We start from the raw sequence: 21,541 nt of genomic DNA, 5'->3' as shown, positions 1-21,541 counted from the left end.
CACCTTGTAAATTCCTGGTTGAATTATCCATTCTATGGATGGATGGACAAGTATATCTTTTTGCTAAAATTATACTCTTGTAAAAATCTCTTCAATTGATTAGAAAAAAAGTTTGGCCGAAATTCCGTGGAACCCAGGGTTTAGTTACCAGTGTACACGGTACAAGCTAGTTTTTTAACCGTCTGTTTAGCATGTTAGCCTTTAGCTTCTGCTACAAACAAGCTCAAACTATAGACTCATTTTTCTGGACGTTACAGACTAACTGTATGGAGGTATTTGGATGTTTTTAAGTGTGTTTTCGGACGAAAAGCGTAAGCATCTTTGTCTATAACTTTAAAAGGAACAGATTACTCTGAAAATAATCCCAACTCTTAGTCGACATGAGGGTGAGTAGAAAATTACTGAATTTAAATTTTGGGTGAAGTATCACTTTAAGAGGTACTTGATAGTTTAAATTCTTAAGTCCATTATAAAAATAACCTAATATATTTATTAGTTCATTCTAGTCAAAGGAATTGACTTCTTTACCAGAATATTTACAGTATTATATAAATACTCTCAATTTAAATTCACATATATTTCTAAACATCAGGCCGAGAAATCTGGTTCTGGTCCATCCTTAAGTCCGGCTCCTTCCTTTAAGTTCTCTCAACGGGGCCCCTACGGATCCGACGGCTCATGAATGTTTCAGAGCCCGGATGAGTTGATGGACCTAATGGACCGTCCGGCCGATGAATATTGCATCAGGTCATAAATAAACAGATGTTCATATTTTATCTCTAGGTACTTTTAATTGCTGGTGACGATTGGTCGATATGGCTTCATTTTAATGACTGGTGTTGGATTGAAGGGTCTCCTCTGACAAATATATGTGCACGTGTTCATCAGTGTTGTGAGAGTGCACGTCCAGCAGAACCGGTTCTACTTACTTAAAGCTGCGAGGCTGCAAATCAGCAGCTTTAATCCAGGAAAGTGCCTCTTGTCCGTCAGCGAACGCTCCAGAAACGGCAGCAAATCTCGCTCTTGGCTCTCGACCCAAAACACCCGATTGAAAACTGTGAATGGAGGCTTTTCATTGGCCGGCCTTTCCTTCGACCACTCAATCTCCTTTTTTTCTCTCTTGTCTGGACTTCTTTTTGGGAGCTTCCTGTGTGCAGTTATTCTCTTTAGTCCCAGCTCAAGTTCTCAGGTTATGGCAGTTTGATAGAAAAAGTTAACACAGGGTCAAGAAAGTTGTTGAATATTAGTAAACATGATTTGAATTAACTTAATCAACTTTATACTAGGGGTGACAAGGTATAATTTTTTTTCCATGTGTAATCAAAGCTTCTAATCATCATGTATCCGGTTACAGTTTGGAGATTTAAGATATTCTATCACAGTTGCACTACATAAGCACTAGAGTGTCATGTCTTACAGAACTTCATTTGTTTTTGGCACTTTAAACCGTTAATTTCTTCAAAAAGTGACAGTCGCTTTATGAGTACATTCTGCTTGTACTTGAATTCACCTCAAACTGATTTATTCATAGTATCAATCTGTGACGCTTCGTAGTATTACTCTGTGACCCTTCATAGTATTACTTTGTGACGCTTCGTAGTATTTCTCTGTGACGCTTCGTAGTATTACTCTGTGACGCTCCGTAGTATTACTCTGACGCTTCGTAGTATTGCTCTGTGACGCTTCGTAGTATTACTCTGTGACGCTCCGTAGTATTACTCTGACGCTTCGTAGTATTGCTCTGTGAGCTTCGTAGTATTGCTCTGTGACACTTTGTAGTATTGCTCTGTGACGCTTCGTAGTATTACTCTGACGCTTCGTAGTATTGCTCTGTGAGCTTCGTAGTATTGCTCTGTGACGCTTCGTAGTATTGCTCTGTGACGCTTCGTAGTATTGCTCTGTGATGCTTCGCTGTATTACTCTGTGAGGCTTCGCAGAATTACTCTGTGACGCTTAGTAGTATTACTCTGTGATGCTTCGTAGTATTGCCCTGTGACGCTACGTAGTATTGCCCTGTGACGCTACGTAGTATTACTCTGTGACGCTTCGTAGTATAACTCTGTGATCCTTCCTTTTTTCAAACGTTCACCTATGTTATAAGCTAACTCACTAATTTAGAAATATTTATCAAGAGATGAACTCAGCATTTGTATGTACACAGACACAATAAGACATAATATTGCTACACAACTTTTACCATCTCATCCAACGCCTGTTGCTGCCCACGAAGCTACCGTTGTTTCATCACATTTTCCTTCTCACCTCAGGATAAACAATATTCCATCTATCTTTACTCCCATCGTCTTTTCCACCCACAGGACTCGTTACTTTAATATCTCGCTCACAACAGGAGGTTAAGAAAGAGATAATTTTAAACAACGGCATCTCACGAGCGACAGGACGGTGAGACTTTACTGCTCAGGTTTTGATTTGAAGCTGAAAAAAAAGTGATGATTAAAGATCATTCGGCATAAAAACATACTGTAAAAGCTGGCAGCATTAATTAACATCAAGGGTCTTTTATTCTTATTATTGACGAAGCATTTTTGTTCAAACCAATGTTAATTACCGTATTTACCGCACTATTAGGCGCACTGGATTATAAGACGCATAGAATAAAAGATACAGTCAAACGTTTGACTGCGGTTGCGTTATGCATCCACCAGATAAAGCTGTGCTAAAGGGAATGTCAAAAAAACAGTCAGATAAAGTCAAACTTTATTAAGCGTTCTGACAACTCTGTTCACTCCCATGGTAACGATGTTCAAATGATGTTTAAAAGGCTTCAAGCAGCAGCGCGTGAGACTGGTGTTGTGAGCAGACAAATGTTGAGTGAGCAGCAGTGAAGTTGAGCGCGTGTATGACGGCTAGAGAGCGTGTGTATGACATGTTGAACGCACGTGTATGACATGTTGAACACACATGTATGACCGGTTGAACGCGCAGCGGAGTGATTTTGCGGGGGAAAAAAATAGTTTTCAGTGTACAACAACCAAGACTCACTCGCTCAAAACGGTGGTAGTAATCTTACTCCACAGACATCCACCATGATGTGACGTGCGTTGGTAATCCCACCCCGTGATGACGCAATGACGTAATTCCACCCACGGCGTGTCGGCTCAGTCGGCGCAGAGTCATGAAAGTGTTTGTAAACACCCACCAGGTAATGTTCATATATAAGGCGCTCCTGATTATAAGGCGCACTGTCGTTTTTTGAGAAATTTAAAGGCTTTTAAGTGCGCCTTATAGTGCGGAAAATACGGTACTTATTTATAGATTATAACTCTGATAGTAACAGCCAGTGATGGACATGTTTCACACGAGCTAGTGTTGGAACAAGAAGTCTCAACGATGGGATTGAAGGAGCAGATCTAATGAGGAGCTGAGGAATGGAGGGCCGGGATAGAAGGGATGTCCTGCCCTCTCAGCTACCTGGGAAGTGGCTCATTACTCATTAATCCGCCGCCGCGTGGTTTGAAGCAGCAGAAAAACCCTCCACTGTTGAACTCACAGCTGTCACTTCACATGCTGCTGCTTCTTATCACCCGACAAGTGGAAGTGAAGCCGTTTCTTACGATACAGTAAGCTTTTCCGGCGTCTACAGCTTCACCAACATCCTTGTTGAAGAGAAACCAAGACATTTTTTCTCATATTTTAATATTTGGAATTGTCAAGTTCTGTGTATTTTCTGACCACAACTTGGAAAAACTGCTGGGTCAACCGTTGCACGATGCAAAGGACGACTCGATTCTTCTTAATCTTTGGTTGTGGTTTTTGGTTGGATGGAATGGAATAGGTTGATAAACTTCAAGACGAAAGAAGACATGCATTAGTCATAATTTGAATGAACATTTTTCCTCAAGGTTTTCTTAAATAAAATGTTACTATAACTTGCTCTTTAGACAAAGTATTAAGATTTATCAAGGATTTTAAATCAAATTATGATTAAAGTACATGTTTAACCATTGGGTTCACAAAGTACTGCTGTAGCGCAACATCAGAAAAGCTTGATTAGCAACATCGTACAAACATACTGAACATCGAATGGTATCGATATATCACATGGCTAGTATGACTGATACCTTGAATATGTTCTATTTGATGAAAGTTGATACTAAAACAATGTTTCTAAAGTGACAGCTCTTAATTGTTAGTTAGGGTTACTAGGTACGGTGTTGATTGGAAATTAAATTAAGGTAAAAAATAAATGATTTTGATGTAATTAAATAATTCTAGTTTAAAGAATGTACTTTTATATAATAATAATACATATTGGGGTACAAACATTTTAAAAGCCTATTATCTTTCCCAAATACATTTTCCCAAGGTCTCAAATTCGAAAGGAAGTATATAAATTCGAGTATCGATCGAATATTTTCCGTACAAGTACCTTTACTTCAATACCATTTTTTTAATATCAATTTAAACAGCGTAGTAAGTTATTTTGGTACATTTCCACACACTCTACCAAAACGTCATTGTCACTTGATAGTTTTTCTTCAGCAAAACATTTTAAAGTTTTTTTTCGTGGGTATGGAACTTTCCTGTATTACCGGAGTTTATTGGTTGGTGCCACAAAAGAACCGAAGTCCGTTACTCGATGCTAACTAGAAGTAAGTCTCTTGTCATTTGTCTTTATTTTTCATTAACAACATCTTTAGATCGATTTATAGTTCCAGTCGTACATTATGGAATCAGACGTTAAACTTATAAATAAAAGGTATCACTTGTAAACTAATCAGTACACGAGGCAGTCACAGGGTGAAGTCATTTGGTTCTGAACAGCAGTTATAAAACGGCTTATTTCTTCACTAGTTATTGTTTCTGCCTTTGACGTAATTTGTTGAGTCTTTGCCTCTGGCCAAATATCACACCCTTGCAATGCTTTTCTACACATGTCCAGCACCAAAGTACTCGCATCTTGGATATTCGACCAGAATAGGGTGATCTTGCATGTTTCACACTTGAAACGCACTCCAGATGTTGCTTCTCCGGTTGCCAACATCTGCAATAAGCGTCAGTTTTAAGTCCAGAGGCGTGTCCGTGGAAACCCCAAACAACGGCTCTCGGCGTCGATGTAGGTCGTTGTCCACGTCCTCCTTTTCGGTTTCGTCTCGCCCTGACCCGAGACTGACCGGTACCGCAGTGGAGGTTGCAGAGGGAGTTTGAAAGGTAGGGTAAGGAGAAACTGTGGCCGACCCGACTGCAGCGGGACTTCGCGTCAGAACACGTTATTCTCATTCACCTCCTTCCCCCCCGAGTCGTCCCCCCAGAGTCCTCTGCTCCTGTCCTCTTCTTTCACTCTCCACTCGTAGGGCTGGCGAGCGTAAACATTTCCACACTGGACCGTACGGTTATGTGCAAGCACGCACTTCCGCATGGTTGCTTCTGACAGCGCACACTACGTGGTCCTTGTTTTTTTTCCCCCTAATTATGTGCATTTGTTGCCGGCATATTGGGTCGTACCAAACTGGGTCGGAACTTTGTTCCACAGGAAAAAATCTGATTCAGCGTTCCATGTTGTTTTGGTTTTTTTTTTTCCGTCTTCAAGACATCTGTGGAGTCTCAGTGTGGGCGGATGGGTGGAGTTTGTAATGTGTCTTGTTTTATATAGAGACGCTTTTGTCTCATTGTTGGTCCGATTCTGAACACAGACCAGAGTTAATTCTGCAGCTTTCATTCACTTTCAAGGTGAACCACACTGAAGGGATCTTGAACAAACAACTGGAGTCTTAAACAGCTGCAGATTTCAGGGCTTTTTTCATTCCCTCAACATTTCCTTTCCTTTAACTGTGATCCCACTTTTAATACAACACTTTTCTTTACGGCGTCTTATCAGGATCCTCTGAAGGAACTTTGGTTTAATTCAAGAAGTGCAACAAACATGGCTGCTGGCGAAGGAGAGCGAGTGAGAGTTATTTAAGAAACGAGCGGCGAGAAACAGGAGAATCGTTTGTTCCAGGAGATCTCTTTAAATACACGCAAATAGTCCCGAGAGAAATCTCGGCGGAATAAACGGAATTACTTTCATTGTTACGGCCGACAATAAAGATGCATGTTTAGCAGTAGCGTTTAACTGTGAGGCATAAAAATGACTGAAGAGACTTGGCTCGGTTGATCAGGACTTCAGGGCAATCCTTGGTGGTCCAGTCACCCATAGCAATGAAGTTATAAAGTTGAAAATCCAATTATAATTGATTTAAAATGTACTTTTATTAATGAAATAAGATGAAACCAGACAATTCCACGCCCGGGAAATCGCGAGAGTGCTCTGTGCGCTTTGCCCTGTGATGAAAAAAAATATGAAAGCTACAAAAGAGTCAAATCCCACGTAGATAATTTGGACTTTTATCTACATTTTTAAGTTTGAATGGTGTTTCTACGTGAATGTCTGCCAGAGCAGGAGATGTTTTGAAAAAAACGTTGCAAGATTTGCGACCTTTTTTAACCTCGTCCCATTCATTCCTTATGGGAAATTTATCACAGTTTTCGCGACTTCGGTTGACAAAAAAAAAATATCCTGGTGAGAAGAATAATAGCAGTGCGAGTCCCATCGAGCCGCACGTTTTGATGTATTTTTGGTTAGTATGCGCTCAACGGTGCGGGGCGTGAAAAGTGCCAAAAAAACGGAAAGAGACTGAAAGTGTACTCACTAAAGAGTAAACGCAAAACCAACAAAAATGCCGGAGGAAGGACTGATGAGATGGTCTGGACACATGGAGATGTGGACTGGGGACTATTTTGTGGACATGTGAACAAATAACAATCAATACACATGAAAATATCTACAGAACACGTGAGCGTTGCCTCCTAATGCTCTCCTTGACGGCGAGCGAGGCATTAAACCTCCTCTTCACCGTGTGCGTTGACACGTTAAGCCGTCAATATGTTGACTTGGACTGAAGCGTGCGGTGAGCACTGGAATACTGAAGCATCCTTTTGAAACGTTTGTTATCCGGAAGTCGGGCTGGAGCCTGGCGAGAAGGGAATCGGGATCAGTTAGAATCATGGGTAATTGGCTTTTATGTCTGGCAGAGACTTTAATTTTCCAGTCCACTAATGGCCTGAGAACTTTTTCTGCGTAGTTGAATAAAATGTTGAGCAAAGCAATTTATAAAACTGCCAACATGTCTACTCACAAGTAATGGATGCATTTTTTGACTGGAGGCCTCGGGTTAAGTTTGAAAGGATTTTCAGATACTGAATGTGAATAGTTAATAGGGCTTCACGATATTGGAAATGAGCACGATATTAGATATTGATTTCTTGAATTGCGATATCGATATTAATGCAATCTTTTTTTCTTACACCTAAAAATGTAACCACGTGCACACGCAGCCACGAGTATGTGAGAAAAATATTACTTTTAACACTCAGTTTTGCAGGACTGAGCGACATCAGAGAGGAGCCGCCGGCGTGTCGCGATATCACCAAATAAATAATAAATCCACCTCCTTGTACATGCACACATAACAGTTTATAAATGACCTGACACTAACAACTTAGCTCGTTAGCATACGGCGAAGACGGACAGGTTTACACTTGTTTGGAAGTTCCACGATCTTATAAGAAAACAACTGAGACGAGATGAAAAGTACTTTGCGCTCGATGGATCTACTGACTCCTTCAAGAAATATCTTAAGACATTTTTATTTGTGCAGGCTTTTCCTTTGATTTTCTAGAATTCCTGTGTTTGTTCTCGGTGTTATCTTGACCTTTAAAGTATATACTTTATTGAGTATTGTTTTGATTGTTTAAGCGCTTTGTGACCCTGGTCTAGAAAAGCGCTATATAAATACAAATTACTTACTTACTTACTTTAAATATCTTGCTTTAGCAAAGGAGGTTGAAAGAGATGAGTGACTGGATCACTCGTGTTTGAGTAGCTCATAAGTTAGTTTTAGCAAGACGCGTCGCCATAGCAACCGAGCCTAGCAAGCAGCGCCGTACATCTTACAGACGGACGGAGACGTGAAAGACAACAAGACATAGAAGTACAAATTGAAAACTTTACAGAACGTGACACTGATTGGTCGAAGTGCACTTAAGAAATGCTTGATTTATTCAAAAGAAAAATATAAATGATCGCACATGTTTTATATATGCATATCGCACGTGGCAATATCGAGATTTTTTCCGATATATCGTGCAGCCTTAATAGTTTGTAACTTTTTCCAGTACAACTTGTTCTATTGTCCTTTGATGATCTTCAGTTTCTCCTCGTCACGCCAGATAAACTTTGCTCTCCGCAGAGTGATAATGACTGTGACAATAGCTCCAACACAACATCTGTCTCCACACGAACGCACGTCTTTTTTCAATCTGCAATAAACGGTTGTGAAATAAAAAGATGTCATTCGGTCGCCGGCGTCTCAACTCCTGCCGCAGTGCCGTGTTGTGCTGGAGCTCAGAGAGCATGGCAGGTGCGAGGTCTGCTCAGTGATCTGCCAAATCCTCATGGGAGAATAAATAAACTGCAAAGCCTAGCGTTTCTTACGTAAGCGCCCGACCGGCGGAGTCGGAAGGAAATGGAGGCGATGGCCAGATCAAAGGACGCGTCGAGATGAGGATGAAATGTGTCTCAAGCACTTCCTTTTGATCAGTTCCCCAAATATATGTGGAGAATAAAGATGTTTGCTTTTTTCATTTAGGTGTTGAATTACTTCCTGTTTTACAAAAAGCTCCCTCCGCCTCTGAGGAAACATCTTCATTAAAGATATGATTGAAAGGAAACAAGTGTTTTTTTTACAACGATAGAAAAAACCTGCCTATTTATTTCCCTTTATAATAAACCAGAATAATAACTTTTTACAGAAAATAAAACATCCTTTTTCCTTTTCTTTTTTTCTTATCTTATAGAATAAAAACACCATTTTACATATTGATAAAAAAACAGCTGTTTTTGTTACTTGTCTTCAGACTATTTTCATTTAGAAAACATACATTTTTACCCGTCAATTTAAATCGTCCCATTCTATTGAATGGACCACAGACATTCCTACGTTATTTAAGTCAACGATAGTGATTTTTAGCTTGTTTTTATTTTTCATTTGTCGTTACCATCTTCTATGTTGCGTCATCTCTTTGCTTTTTCCTCACATAGCTAAGACTCTGGCTGGAAAAATGCAAGATATTCTTGCCTTTCTAGCTATTAGTCGCCCACTTTTTTCACTCAAAATAAGTGACCAGAATATCCAAATTTTATAAATAATTTAAAGGTAAATGTCCCCCAAAAAAGTTGCCATCTTTATCATTGACTCTGTGGCAAAAACGAACCGTCTCTGTTATAAACTATTTTATTCATTCAGATGACTTTTAAAATACCAAACAATCTTTTCATGACCCGATCACGAGTCAAACAAAAACCCCACACACAGCTACGATGCTAAGTGTCCGAGCTAATTTAAAAACGCTTTTTTCAAGTTCAGAATTTTTATGCTGAAATAGTTGAAGCTCATTTTCACTTTGTCAAAAGTTGGCCCCGGGGTTAAGTAAACAAGTGAAGCAAATAATGAGCAAATAATGAGCAAAAAGTAGCGAGAAAATCTTGACTAGCCGCCAACAAAAGTGAGTCTCTAGCTTATGTTGTGCATTTAAATTTTTTCCTCTCATAAGAACAGATGAAGAAATAAGTCCGTGAACGAAAAAGCTCAAAGCAGTGAAGCCATTATAGCCATTTGAAACTAAAAACACCTCCTAAAACCACCCGTTAAAATCCTCCGAAACATAAAGATGTTCCACTTAGCGACTCTTTTTCCGTGGCGACGGTTGGCATTCACTTCCCCCTCTCAAGGATCCATCACGGGAGGAACAAAGTACGCCGACGTCCTTCAGGAAAAGAAATCCTTTACATCAACGTGACTAAGCGCCCGATAACACCTCGGTCGCTTAGCAGCGAATATTCACGGCGAGAACCATATGTGTGAGGAGGGACTATAAAGTGCATAACGTCTCCAAATGAGCTGAAAAGCAGATGAAATGTTCCCGGAGGAGAAATTATCACCTCTTTAAGGAATCTCAAGTACTTGTATCACTCAATTTAAGGGATCTTAAGAGGCCCTTAAAGAGTCCATCTGGCGGTGACTACAACTCCAGTTATGGTACACCTGTTTTAAGGAACATTTGGAAGAGAAACCCGCTGAAGTTTGGACCTTAAACTTCCAATAACAAGCTGATCTGGACTCCAGACTAGAAGGATCTTGGAGCGTTGACTTCCCAGAGTTCAGTTCATCAACGCGGCGCTGCATTAACCGCCCACATCAGTCCTTTTACTGTTATTACCGTCATAGACGCCCATGTTGTCTGTAAGTGGCTCATAATGGCTTTCATCGCTCACGCTCGTGATCAGACCAGTCGCGTCTCATTTCAATCATCTCGAGGTGGAGGTGAAACATCTGAGCTCTTCCTTCATGGCCTTGATTACACTTTTAATCTTGAATTGATGCGACGTATGGAAGAAGATTCATTCAATGTTTGAATCAGTGAAGAATATCTTCAGATGAATGAAGCGAATCTACGTTTTAAAATAGACGCCGGCTTCTACTGCGAATATGAGTTCCTCTGAATAATGGAATAACATTCTATTTGAACATTAGCTTAGCGTTCTTCAGCCGTTGTAGCTCATGGCTACAACAAACGGCTCCTCACCCCAAATCCCAGGTTCAAGACCCACCTAGTTACCGGCATGTTTACGTGATTGTTCTTAAACTCTTGTTGTGATGTAGCGATTTATATATTTGGGTATTTTTTTGAGGACTAACGAACCTTGAAAAATATATATATTTGTTTAGACATTATTTATATTCTGACGTTGTTGACACCTGAGAGTTTATTCTAAAGAATGTACTACCTCTGTATTTCTACGATATTGTTAGACTGGAAGAGGAAATATTACTGTATATGTACATTGTATTGTATACATTGTACCAACTACGAAACTGGGAAGTCTTTGGTTGTGGTTTCTACTGAAGGTGCGCTTGGTTTGCTCACCCAGACGTCCAGGAAAGTGTACATAATACCTACGCATTTTTTTTTTTTTTTACCAAGTCATGTCTGGGACTCCAGACTTAACGGATAATTTAACAAACCAGTTTGACCAACAACTGCGGCTACATTATCCAACGTCATTTATTCCACTCTTTCTTTTGAATACCCACGAGCTGCCACCAGATGGCACACTCCAGACTGTAGTTTAAGTTTTTTAAATGACGATGAATATGTTTGTTCACTGGTTCTGTCAAATTATTTGAGCTACATTTGTTTTGCCATCTTTAAATGCTTCAAACATTTGTGTAAAGACACTTGCATGTCTTAGCTAACATGCTAGCATCAAACCATCTACGTTATCCCTGATAGATGCTCAATACCCGATAGTTTGAGACACCAGATTGGAAATTCAGAGTTACGTAAATAAACTTGATATATAAAAGAAGTTTGTTCTTAGTCGTTTTGGATTCAATATGGCATCTCCTGGAGTCCCATCTGTTCCATTCATTTATTTCTTTACCGCTTAATCCCTTATGGGAGACCCTGGGGGGCTGGAGTCTATCCCAGATTCTACAGAAAGAGACAGGGGACACCCTGGACAGGACGCCAGTCAATACAACAACACGCAAAAACACACAACCATTCACACACACACACTCATATCGACAGACAATTTCCCCAAGTTATCAATCTACCTCTGTATATTTTTGGACTGTGGGAGGAAACTGGAGTAAACCCACGCAACACAGGGAGAATATACAAACTCCACAGAGAAAGGTCACAAGTTGACTCCCTCCCGACCTGGAAGCGAACCAGCAACCTTCTTGCTGTGCCGAAATATTGTTTCTTAGTGTTATGTGGATGCTAGTGTTTTGTCCAGAGCCACAATAAGATACACCTGGATTTAAAAACCTCTTTTCTTTCTCCATTCATCTTCAAATCCGAGTCACTCGGGGACGACTCATGGGTTATAGGATTGATATTTAATTGATTCGCTTCCGTCTCTCGTCCCTCGCACTCGTCTCTCTCCTCTTAAGTCTCAGCGTGAGGCGTAAACATGGTAATGACTCTCATTTACTGTCAATTGTCTTCAGCGGTTTCCTCCTGGCTGGAGTTTCATTATGAAGTCTGATGGAATTACTCTTTTATTCCTCGTACACTTTCCTCTCATCTGTCGCCCGACATGTGATGATTCGCTTCTTTTCCCCTCTTTTTTTATGAAGCCGATTCAATTAATAGTAAGAATTTATTCTAATGTTTCAATGAAATAACAGTTAATGACATCATTATAGGTCACAATATCAACATGAACATTCATTCACTTTGATTTTGAGCAAAGCAAAGTATAATGTTGTTTAATATTTATACTTTTATAAAAGTAAACTGTAGAAATTAACTCCATAATAAACAAGAAAGTCTTCATGTTACCTGTTTGAATGCTTTTTACGAAATAAATCAATCAGTCTTTTCAAATATTTTCCCTTTCCCCAATAAAAATTATCTTTTTTCATCTGTATTTATTCTATGTGAAGAGAGATAATGTTCTATATCTTATCTATTTAAGTGTATCCATATTTTCTTTCTGGTGCTGTAAACAACAGCTTTAAAAGCTGCTGGAGTCGACTGTATCCTCTCATCCTCAGACATTGCCAGAATCTTGTGGGATTTCGTTGTTCCTTTAGCTGCCAATTAGTGGCCGGAAGTTTAATAACAAAACAATAATGAACAAACGTTGTTAATATTTGCATGTTCGTTGTACAATTTTAAAAGATTGTTTATTTTATACTTTATTAAAATATAAACTATAAAATAGCTGTTTTTTATATGTATCTATATATGAAATTCAGCTTAAAAAACGGTTTAAACTATGTATCATTAGCATTTGAATAAAACAGGGTTCACAAAAATACTTATTTAAAAAAAACTATGGTTCACTCAAATGAGAAAATGAATAGGAATATTTTCACGCAGTATGATTCTATGAGAAATTAGAAAGAAATACAAACTTGGATAAAAATAATAAAGTTATGATATAAATAATATAAATTATTAATAATTATGAATTAGGGCTGCACGATATTGGAAAAATGTGGCATATTTGATATTGGTATCTTGAATATCGGTATTAATGCGATATTTTTTTTCTTTCATCGAAAAAAAAAAAAAATGCATGCAAGACTCGTCGCCATAGCAACCGAGCCGAGAAAGCTGCAGAAGAGACATAGAAGTACAAATTGTTAACTTTACAGAACGTGACACTGATTGGTCGAAGTGCGCATTTAAGAAATGCTTTTTTTATATGATTAAAAAATGGTCGCACATGTTTTCGATATGCATATCGCACGTGCCATTATCGCGATATCGATAATAATGGGTTGTGTACATTTACATTGTGTTGTCATGGAGAACTGGACATCGTAGTAACTTTACAAGGTAGTAACAGGTGTTGTGCGAGCGAGCCAGGAGTGGAAAATAACTTCATTAATTACCAGTAAATTGAAAGCCTGTGTGTTCACACAAGAGCCGGTGACATTTACGAAATGAGACGCCGCCTGATTGATGCCCAGCGGAGTGAAGAGTGAGGCACGTCTGCAAATCACCTTTTTTTACTACAGATTCAAGCAGTCGCCCAGCCGGAGAGGGCACCCCATCTTTTTGATGACGCAGTAAATCCTGGCCGGTCTCATGGAGCATGTCCTCACCCTTTGACTCCCCCCGTGTATCCTCTCACACACGGTTGTTGTGGCGAGGTCAGGTGGGGGTGAGAGAGTTTCACCTCCTTCCAAGTGAAGCTCCCGATTGTAAAGTAGCAGCTGAAAGCCTGTTGTTGTAAAGCAGGAGAGCAAAGGTCGCGAGTGTTTACCTTCGCCTGAGGTCAGTGAATACTGTTGGTTCCTCTCGTTTCTAAATGATGATGTCGGCCATTTTTTATTTTGTTATTCTTTCAAAAATTGACATCCCCATGTTTTTAATCACTCAATTTGTCCAAAAACATTTTATTTTCACAAGAGTTTATTTGTGTTGTGTGCATTTTAGTTACGATACGATATATCGAGATACTGTAGTAACAAGGATATATTTGTAGTATTGTCGAGTACTTGACTCTGGTGTTGCAGAATTTACAGACCACATGACTCTTGACGAAGTCGTAATGGCTTTCATTTGTTTTGAAAATATGTCGAAACAGATTTTTGTAGTCAACTGGTATCCTCTCGTCCTCAGTCGTCGCCGGGATCTCGCAGGACTCAATTATTCCTTTACCTGCGATTGGCGTAATGACTGCTGCCATCTAAAGGCCGGAAGGTTAACTGCAACACAAAATTGACAGATGAAATATTATTTTATGGTAGATAAATCAAATTAAAATAAATAGATAAAGCATATCAATTTAAGTCGGTCAATATTTTATTGCTGATGCTGGTTACGAAAGTAAACATAAGCTGTAAAAGCTGCTGGAGTCGACTGCATCCTCTCGTCCTCAGACATTGCCGGAATCTCGCTGGGGTTTCATTGTTCCTTAAGATGCCATCTAGAGGCCGGAAGATAATAATGAACAAACGTTAATATTTGCATGTTAATTTTAATTATTACAAGATTATTGTTAATTTACACTTTATTGAAATATAAACTATAAAATAACAGTTTTATATATAACTGTTCTTTTATTTTAAAACTGTTATTATATACTGTATATAGATATACTGTATGTATTTAAATATATGAAAATAAAATATGGTTTGAAATCAAAATTCCTTTTTTTTAATGAAAATAAATCAATACAGTATTTGGAAATAATAATTTGAGATATATTAAGTGTATAGAACGTTTTTTATTTATTGTTAATGTAACACTGTTCTGTCAGTAATATTTTGAGGTCAACTTGTGAATTTAGGTTCTTTAATGACATTTTCTGGCTCCTTCAAGCCATCAATAACATTTAGCCGACGCTCACGTCAGGCTTTTTTAAAAAAGAGCCTTAACTCGCGTCGTCTTCGTTCTTCATCGAACTCTTCCTGTTCCCCTCTTCTTCTCCTCCCCCTCTCCATCTCTTCTCGCTCTTCTTCCTGTGATTTAGCGAGTCTGGCAAAAGTGCAGCTTCTTCAGAGCAGCTGACGTCTATTCAGCTCCACTAATGGCTGCAAGTGTTCGCAGCTGAGGCCACTTGAAGCTCCTCGTTCCTGCAGACACGCCCACCTCCGACACTCCGGCGCTCATTAGCCGAGAACTGCAGGAAAACACTCTCGCTCCCAACTTTCATCTACGGAACTCTCGCTGTCACGTCTACGGACTTCATGGTCCGGGTGGTCCAGGGATAATTTACTTGTGTCGATAACTTGTTACTGGGCGGCAAAGCATGACTCCAAGAAACCTTTGCTAAGACCAATAATATTGGACTTCATTCATGTAGCTTTTTTTCTACAATATCTGCGACTCACCAGCAGATGGCACACTCCAGTCTAGGACAGATATAATTGCATTAAAAATAAAATCGGGAATTTTTTCTTTTTTTGTTTTAAACCAGTATAGCGATAGCAATTCTGTGTTGGGATTCTTTTGTTTTGTTTGTTTTTTGGGTAATATTACGAATGTTTTTTTTATAGTTAGTATAACTAATACTAATTGACTGATACATACATTGTTTTAATTCAAATATCTTTATTTAACTTTCGACCAGTAAAAATACAAATATAAATTTAAAATGTAATAATACAGCACAAGAATCTTGGAATGAATAGTATAATAAATTATTATATAAATATATATACTTACACATTCTTGCACTTTTTTTACACAAGTAAAAAGAAAAGATAAAACTATGAATGGGACTTCGTCTCCGTCCGCTTTTGTTTCTGCCGCCACCTAGTGTAAGGTCAGCATAAGCGTTTTATTTTCTTTATTTCTTTCTTTTAAACCGTGGCCTCCGTTAAATGGAAATGAATAGAAAAGAGGTCAGCAAAATATCTTTTCACCGATTCTGGGGAAAATATTTGAGCAATAATTTGTATAAACCTTCTTGCAAGTCTTGGTTGCGATTTTAACTGTTCGAATCAAAGCAAGTCAGACGGTAAATTCCCTCTTGTTTCTAACCTCAGTGACCAAACAAACAAGTCAACTTGATTTATGTAGTAATTAATTAACTTTGCAGAAAGTAATTTTTAGTCATTTTAGACTCATAAACTAGTCAATATTGCAGCGTCAGGAGTCGTGAACACCAACAAAAGGTTGGTTAAAGTCAATTCTGAAAGAAATTTGTTCCCCTCAAATATATTTTTACATTTTTAAGATTTAAATTGATACTGAACGCTGTCAATCAGCAACTATTCTGCCCTTAAATCTACTATAAAAATATGTTTTCATGCTTTACTTTGAAAGCAAAATGACAAAATCTGAAATCCTTTATTTTAATAATTGGTTCTTTATTAGATTATCATTTTGATTTTACTATTATTTAAAGAGAAACATCTTCAAATAAATGTAGAATATAATATGTTGAGACCTGTGCCAGGAGATGATGGATCTCTTCCACTTGAAGTCCACTTGTGTTCGTCTCCGTGGATGCATCGAGCTGTGATTCAGCCTCTTGTTCACATCCTGGTCCACGCCGCTGTAGCCGAAGGAGAGAAACTTGACATTCTCTGCTGGACGATGTGAGGACTGAGGTGACGTGACCGGACTGTAGCGTTAGAACCAGAACCAGCGACTGGACCGGGTTACTAATGAGCTTCTCTTCTGACCCGAGGTACCTGCGACACGACCACCCGGTGTCTGATCCTCCTGGAGGCGCCGGTTCACTCCATGTATCGACTAAAAAAAACATCATTCTATTGCCAGACTTTTCTTTCCCCAAACAGAGAGTTTTCATCAGCAGAATCTGCTCCTAAACTTAATGGCTGCACTTAAAAGAAAAGTGTTTCTTAATTCAAACAGTTTCAGAGGATAATGAGGTGAATAAACAGTTGTGGAATTTAAGGTTACTTGAGTTCAACACTCGTTTCATTCCCTCCATTAATTCTGGATCCGAGATGAATGGACGTAAAGGAACGCATTGTATTTATTTTACACCAAGATATTTGTCATTGAAAGATTTAAGTTTCTGATGTGTTTTCATCATGTTTATTTTTGTGTTTATACTCAAGGGAATACAAAACAATATCTTTATTTATCTTCTTGAATCTTTTATCTCTAGTCAAGTTTAAAGACTAAAAATAATTTATTTATTAAGATGAATGATTTAAGGAAAATGTAGGATTTACATATTTTGACTTTTAAATTATCAAAAGGCAAAACTTGTACTTTAATACATTATTAATTTCATGTATTTTCATGAAGATATTTGCCTAAGCTTTATTTTTAATTATTAAAGTATATTTGACTATTCATATCGACGATAGTTACTACAAAATAAAAGTAAATGGTAATAATTACATTTTATTACATTTTTCTGTATTCCTTTCCTATATTTGATCCACTAATCATTTTAAGAATAATTTCACAGTATATATAAAGGTATCTTTAATTTCCCCCCACAGTAGTGAAACAATGTTTTTTGGCCCCATTTGAAATTGAATCGTCTGTTCTGTTGTACATTAATAAGTTAAAACCTACAAATAATGAATTGCCGAATAAATACTATCCTTTAAAATGTCAACTTAAACAATCCACCTATTTTATTAATTTTTGTATCTGCAGTTTTTAAGGTCTGTGTATATTTATATAGCTAATGTATGTGTATATATATATATATATATACATGTGTCTGTGTGTGTGTGTGAATATAACAACTGTGGTGTTTAAAGACTAATTAAACTATTTTCTTCCATTTAAAATCCAGACAATACGACGTAACGTGGCATGTTTTCCTAATTAACTGTTGACCCAGTGACCTGTGTGTGTGTGTTTGTGTGTGTGTGTGTCCAGCAGTGAAAAGTGTTGACGTGATCCTGGTCTAACCTGCATGTGTGTGTGTGTATCATTGTTCCCGTAGACCGGGCAAGATTCCACATCACCGTTCTGACGTTAAGCAGCTTTAGTCTGATTGCCATCTGTTCTACTTGCTGAAGAACGCCGTGTTTTTCGCCTTTTGTCCGAAGATTATTCCTCTTCGTCACCTTCTGCCCGGTTTGTGCAGAAGTTTTTCTTCACAGAAGTTTTAAGTTTTGAAAGAGCAGAAACACAACATGTTGAAGAAACTGAAAGTTTCAACAACTACGCTGCCAGATGCACTTTAAAAACGTCATGATTCTTTATATATTTTCCCGAATTATTAAATGATTATTATTTCAAATGTAAATCATCAAAGGAATATATATACAAATGTTATATTTCAACAGGGTTGTTGGATAAAGGTGTGAAAATGTACTTGCACTTAAAAAATCGCAGTATTTTTTTCACGATACTGTGATACTATTCAACAGCACTTCATTGACATTAAAACCTCACATTTTCCTTTTAAATCATATTTAATTTTCAACATAGGCTTTGATGGTTTTGATTTCAAGTGTTTATTTAAAAAATATATATATATTTTATTACAATTAACATGCAAATATTCACTGTCCAATTTGTATTGCTTTCAAATAATTATTTCTGTTTTTCATAGTTCTTTTCTCCCTGGTCTGTGAAAGGCGCTTTACAAATACAACCTACTTACTTATTTACTTATATTTCAATAAAAACTATATAAATATGTATTAGAATTGACACGCAAATATTTACGGCGTTTTTGTGTTGCAATAAAACATCCAGAATCTAGATGGCAGCAGTCTTAATGGACTCCGTAGCTAAAGGGTTAATGAGATCCCGGAGATGACTGAGGACGAGAGGATACAGCGGACTCCAACAGTTGATGTTTGGACATATTTTGGTTTAAAAACAAATGAAAGCAGTTACGACTTCGTCAAGAGTCAAGGTCTGTAAATTCCGCAACACCAGAGTCAAGTACTCGACAATACTACACATACATACTTGTTACTACAGTATCGTGATGTATCGTTGTCCCTGTATCGTGATACGTATCGTCGCGCCAGATTCTCGCCAACAAACGGTCCTAGTGTTGATCTTTTGTATTCGATATGTGTCGAGTCCTTCAGCGTCAGTCGTGGTTCTTGATGTCCTTGTTTGTGTCCAGGGGTCCCTTCAGCGTCAGACGTGGTTCTTGATGTCCTTGTATTGTTTGTGTCCAGGGGTCCCTTCAGCGTCAGACGTGGTTCTTGATGTCCTTGTATTGTTTGTGTCCAGGGGTCCCTTCAGCGTGGTGAGAAGATGCATCAACAGAGAGACGGGGCAGCAGTTCGCTGTCAAGATCGTGGACGTGGCTCAGTTCACCTCCAGCCCTGGACTCAGCACAGAAGGTTTGTTCCTCTCTTTTTTTATCTGCAAATGTCATCGTCTCAGAGCGAGAACTTTACTTTGACTTCCTGTTGTCTCACGAGATTGTCAGTCGCACTTCTCCAGCTTCTCAAGTATCTCACTGTGGATGAAGGTGAGAACGTGAAGGAGAGATTAAGGATAAATGTAGCGAGCGAGTTCACAGCAGGTGGTCTGATGACACGGGAGCTAAAAAAGCAGCATAAATGCAGCAGGAAAACAAAAAAACATGAACAAACGTTAAAAAAAAAAAAAGGGAAATCATATATTCAAGACACAAGACTTGTCTGATAGATTCATATAATATCACACATCTGCAAAAAATACTTTGTACTTCAGGCAAACACAACAACATCGTTCTTTTTATTGTGACCAAAATGTAATTTCTTTTTTATAGCAAATAATACCATAAAATATGAAATTAATTTAAAGGGTTTTATTTGATATTATAAACTATAGGATTGCAACTTAATCGTAGCATTACAGTGGTACAGTCTGGTAACTCCGACTTAAGAATGACTACAGATAGCATTGTTATTAACTAGCTAAGCTAGCATAAACAGTGTTCACTAAACATTCTTTTTTTTCTTTACACCAACAAGTTATGTTACTGGGTATGAACATTAAGCTTATTCGACTTAAATATATATACATAAAAAAGAATATTAAATCTAGCTGATTGTGTGGGAACATGACCTGCTTGAGACCTTGGCTCCTACAATGTTGTATTGTCATCTGCTATCTTTTTATCTTTTCAATTTTATTTGTGTTGCTGTTTATTCATTTGACTTAGACAAAAATCCATATAAAACACACAATAATAGACGATACCAAACACAATTGGGGTGTTACAAATATATCTGTAAATTCAAATTAGTATTTGTATAGTTTTGTACAAAATATACTACATAAATAATCTACTACAAAATATTTTTTGTGAGTCCCAGCTTTCATCTTTTACTATTTGGTGAATCTTCTTTATCATTTCAATCCAACGGTTTGGATTTGGTGCGTCAACATCCAGACGGTTTTTTCGTGACGTTTTAGCAGTGAGAATCAAAACTTTAACTTAATAAACATCACTTTTATGGAAGGTTTAAGTGAACGAGAACTGACACAAATATCCGAGAGTCTGGAGAATTTACTTTAGGATTTTTTTCAAGTGTGTTTATGACATTAAATCCGAATATTTGCACCTTGAGTACAAGTCCTAAATACACGAGAATGATTCATGAGGTCAAATGTAGTAGTAATATAGTATTGACTAACTATTAATCTTTACATTCATTCAAATTTGGTTTAAAAAGTTTCTGCAAACAAAGAGAAAAAGTCCTGTGTTTGTTTAAATTAAATAGAATTATAGTTCCAATGACCTTGAAAAATCCATCATGTCATTTTTAACACTTTTATTTCTACAGTGTCCTGACACACAAAAAAAACATGACTCATCACGGCGTCGAACACTTTTTGCGCCAATAGTCCATCAAACGACCGTTAGCGATTAGCATAACGTCGCTACAAGAGCCAATGCCGCGTTAGCTATTAGCTTCCCTTTGCTAATGAGGATAAATGTGCGTGTCCGCAGCAGACCCGAGCGTCCATTTGTCTTCTTAAGTGCTCTTCCAAACAAACGCCAAGAACAAAAAAACAAATGAATACATTTCAAAGAAGTCTTCATTTCTTTCATTTGGTTTTTGGTTTATTTATTTCGTTACATTACATTCATAAACATCTTAAGACGTTTTTATTCGTGCAGGCTTTACCTTGATTTTCTGGAACTCCTGTTGTGTTATCAGTGTTATCTTGATCTTTAAAGTATATATTTTATTGAATATTGTTTTGATTGTTTAAGCGCTTTGTGACCCTGGTCTGGAAAAGCGCTATAAAAATACAAGTTACTTACTTAATTACTTACTTGCATTTACAAAAAAGCAACACACACACACCAGAAGTTCCTCTGCTGTGTGTGTGTGTGTGTGTGTGTGTGTGTGTGTGTGTGTGTGTGTGTGTGTGTGTGTGTGTGTGTGTGTGTGTGTGTGTGTGTGTGTGTGTGTGTGTGTGTGTGTGTGTGTGTGTGTGTGTGTGTGTGTGTGTGTGTGTGTGTGTGATCCATACGTCTGCACACGAGCAGAGGCGGACGACGAGAAAACATTTATCACTCGCTCGTCTTTTTCGCTCCCGCGTCGCC

The 21,541-nt window shown here is 38.0% G+C and overlaps 1 protein-coding gene across 17 annotated transcripts in view; it reads left to right on the top strand.

Moving 5' to 3' along the window:
• Positions 1-21,541, top strand: part of caska (calcium/calmodulin-dependent serine protein kinase a) — a 94,538-nt gene that overhangs the window by 30,826 nt on the left and 42,171 nt on the right. For all 17 annotated transcript variants that reach the window (XM_087804893.1, XM_087804897.1, XM_087804900.1 and 14 more), the window contains exon 2: positions 19,225-19,337. In XM_087804893.1, the coding sequence (XP_087661019.1) occupies positions 19,225-19,337 (113 nt within the window). The remainder of the gene's footprint in view (positions 1-19,224; positions 19,338-21,541) is intronic.

The sequence above is a fragment of the Callionymus lyra genome, chromosome 12 (genome assembly GCF_982586985.1).
Source record: "Callionymus lyra chromosome 12, fCalLyr1.hap1.1, whole genome shotgun sequence".
NCBI classification, from domain to species: domain Eukaryota; kingdom Metazoa; phylum Chordata; class Actinopteri; order Syngnathiformes; family Callionymidae; genus Callionymus; species Callionymus lyra.
Note: the sequence above shows the minus strand (reverse complement) of the source record. Positions and strands in the feature narration are given on the sequence as shown.